General features: G+C 33.7%; 1 protein-coding gene across 2 annotated transcripts in view; it reads right to left on the bottom strand.

Annotated features, from left to right (window-relative positions):
- LOC107572302 (activin receptor type-2A-like) overlaps positions 1 to 2,693 on the bottom strand; it is a 24,099-nt gene that overhangs the window by 5,854 nt on the left and 15,552 nt on the right. For both annotated transcript variants that reach the window (XM_016258724.1, XM_016258726.1), the window contains one exon: positions 968 to 1,113. In XM_016258724.1, the coding sequence (XP_016114210.1) occupies positions 968 to 1,113 (146 nt within the window). The remainder of the gene's footprint in view (positions 1 to 967; positions 1,114 to 2,693) is intronic.

Genomic DNA, 2,693 nt, shown 5'->3' with positions numbered 1-2,693 from the left:
GAGAGAGAGAGAGAGAGAGAGAGAGAGAGCGAGAGAGAGAGAGCGAGAGAGAGAGAGCGAGAGAGAGCGAGAGAGAGCGAGAGAGAGAGATACAGAGGTTAAATTACATCTGATTTAGGGGGTTTCAAACTGGGGGCGTGGGTGGAAAAGTTTAGAGAAAAAGTGTGAAAAATTTACAAATAAATAAATATATACATTTTACATAAAAAATAAGAAGCACATAAATACGTATATAAATAACTATTTTACAAAAATAATTTTTCACACATATTTATATCCCTTTTTTTATAGTATAAACTGGGTCTTTATACAATAAACTAAATACATGCTTGCTACATTTTTGGATGGGGTCCATCGCTAAAATTTTCAAAAAAATGGATAAATAAATAATAAAAAAGATTAAAATACATATATAAATGTATACATTTTAGATTAAAATAAATAAGTCAACAAATAAGTATATAAGGTGACATTACATCTATAATACATTACTATAATGAGTTTGAATTTTTTTTTATAGAAACAAAATATTTATCAAATAATATTTTACAAATATTTATATGATACATTTTTACAGAATAAATTGGGTCTTTATACAAAAAAACTATATAGATGTCCTGTAAGATTTTAGCCTTTGGGTCCCTTGCTAAAAAAAAAATAATAATATATATATATACACATGTATATATATTGATGAATGAAAAAATATATTTAAATAAATTAAATAAAAAATTTTTACAGAATGTATAAGCAAATACATACAGTATGTATAAAAACATCTAACTGTATTATAATGAGTAGAAAAACAACATAATAATGTAACTTAATAGAAACAAAATAGTTTCCAAATAATATTTTACACATTTATATTAGACTATAAATTGGGTCTTTATACAAGAAACTAAATAGATGTTGGTTAAATGTTAGGATGGCGTTCCCTTGTACGAGCATTGAAAGTGTTTAGTACCGGTGTGCAACGGCAGGCTTGTGTCCGTCCTTCAGGTTGGGAATGTCCTCGTGTAAATACGCCAAACCACGCACAAACGTCTGCGCTATCAGACACAACTCATTCCACGACACAACATTCGCCTTCAGGAAGTCCGTCAGCGAGCCCTGAGAACAAACACACACACACAGATGATATTATCACACACTCCAATCAAACATGTGACACACTGAGGTCATGTGACAATAATGTAGCATGATACTGTTTAAAACGATTACTGCTGCATACTGCATACACTGCCGCTCAATAGTTTGGGATCAGTAAGACTTCTAATGTTTTTTAAAGACGTCTCTTTGGCTCATCAAGGCTGCATTTATTTGATCAAAAATACAGAAAAAAACGGTAATCTTGCAAAATGTTATTACAATGTAAAGTAATGGTTTCTATTTTAATATCCTTTAAAATATAATTTATTTCTGTGAAGCAAAGCAGAATTTCCATCATCATTACTCCAGTATAAAGTGTCACATGATCTTCAGAAATCATTTTAATATGCTGATTTATTATTAGAATTATCAATGTTGGAAACAGCTGTGCTGCCAATATTTTTTTTTGGAAACCGATACTTTTTTCAGGATTCTTTGATAAAAAAAGTTAAAAAGAACAGCATTTATTCAAAATATTAATCTTTTCTAATAATATAAATCTTTGCTATCACTTCTTAGCAATTTAACACGTCCTCGCTGAATAAAAGTTTTAATTTCTTTCAAAAAAAGAAAGAATAACAATATACTGACCCCAAACTTTTGAACGGTAGTGTATATTGTTAGAAAAGATTTCTATTTTAAATAAATGCTCTTCTTTTTAACTTTTTATTCATCAAAGAATCCTGGAAAAAGTATCACAGGCTTTAGCCAGTGCTAAATACTGTCATTTTAAATTGTAATAATATTTCACAATTTTGCTGTTTTTACTGTATTTTTATTCAAATAAATGCAGCCTTGATGAGCAGAAGAGACTTCTTTAAAAAACATTACAAGTCTTACTGATCCCAAACTTTTGAGCGGTAGTGTATATCGTTTGGAATTTTCATTGAGTGTAGTGAACAGTATGCAGTAATCTGAATAAAGTACACTGGTGTGTGTGTGTGTGTGTCTGTGTCTGTTTGTGTGTGTGTGTGTGTGTCTGTGTGTGTCTGTGTGTGTGGGTGTGTGTGTGTGTCTGTGTGTTTGTGTGTGTCTGTGTCTGTGTGTGTGTGCATGTGTGTCGGTGTGGGTGTGTGTGTCTGTGTGTGTCTGTGTCTGTGTCTGTGTCTGTGTCTGTGTCTGTGTCTGTGTCTGTGTCTGTGTCTGTGTCTGTGTCTGTGTCTGTGTCTGTGTCTGTGTCTGTGTCTGTGTCTGTGTCTGTGTCTGTGTCTGTGTCTGTGTCTGTGTCTGTGTCTGTGTCTGTGTCTGTGTCTGTGTCTGTGTCTGTGTCTGTGTCTGTGTCTGTGTCTGTGTCTGTGTCTGTGTCTGTGTCTGTGTCTGTGTCTGTGTCTGTGTCTGTGTCTGTGTCTGTGTCTGTGTCTGTGTCTGTGTCTGTGTCTGTGTCTGTGTCTGTGTCTGTGTCTGTGTCTGTGTCTGTGTCTGTGTCTGTGTCTGTGTGTGTGTGTGTTTGTGTGTGTTTGTGGGTGTGTGTGTGTGTGTGTGTGTGTGTGTACGCGTTTTTTTTGTGACAAATGAGGACATAAATTTGTATAATGACAAAG

The sequence above is a fragment of the Sinocyclocheilus grahami genome, unplaced genomic scaffold (assembly GCF_001515645.1).
Source record: "Sinocyclocheilus grahami isolate Dianchi unplaced genomic scaffold, SAMN03320097.WGS_v1.1 scaffold1732.1, whole genome shotgun sequence".
Taxonomy (NCBI): Eukaryota; Metazoa; Chordata; class Actinopteri; order Cypriniformes; family Cyprinidae; genus Sinocyclocheilus; species Sinocyclocheilus grahami.
Note: the sequence above shows the minus strand (reverse complement) of the source record. Positions and strands in the feature narration are given on the sequence as shown.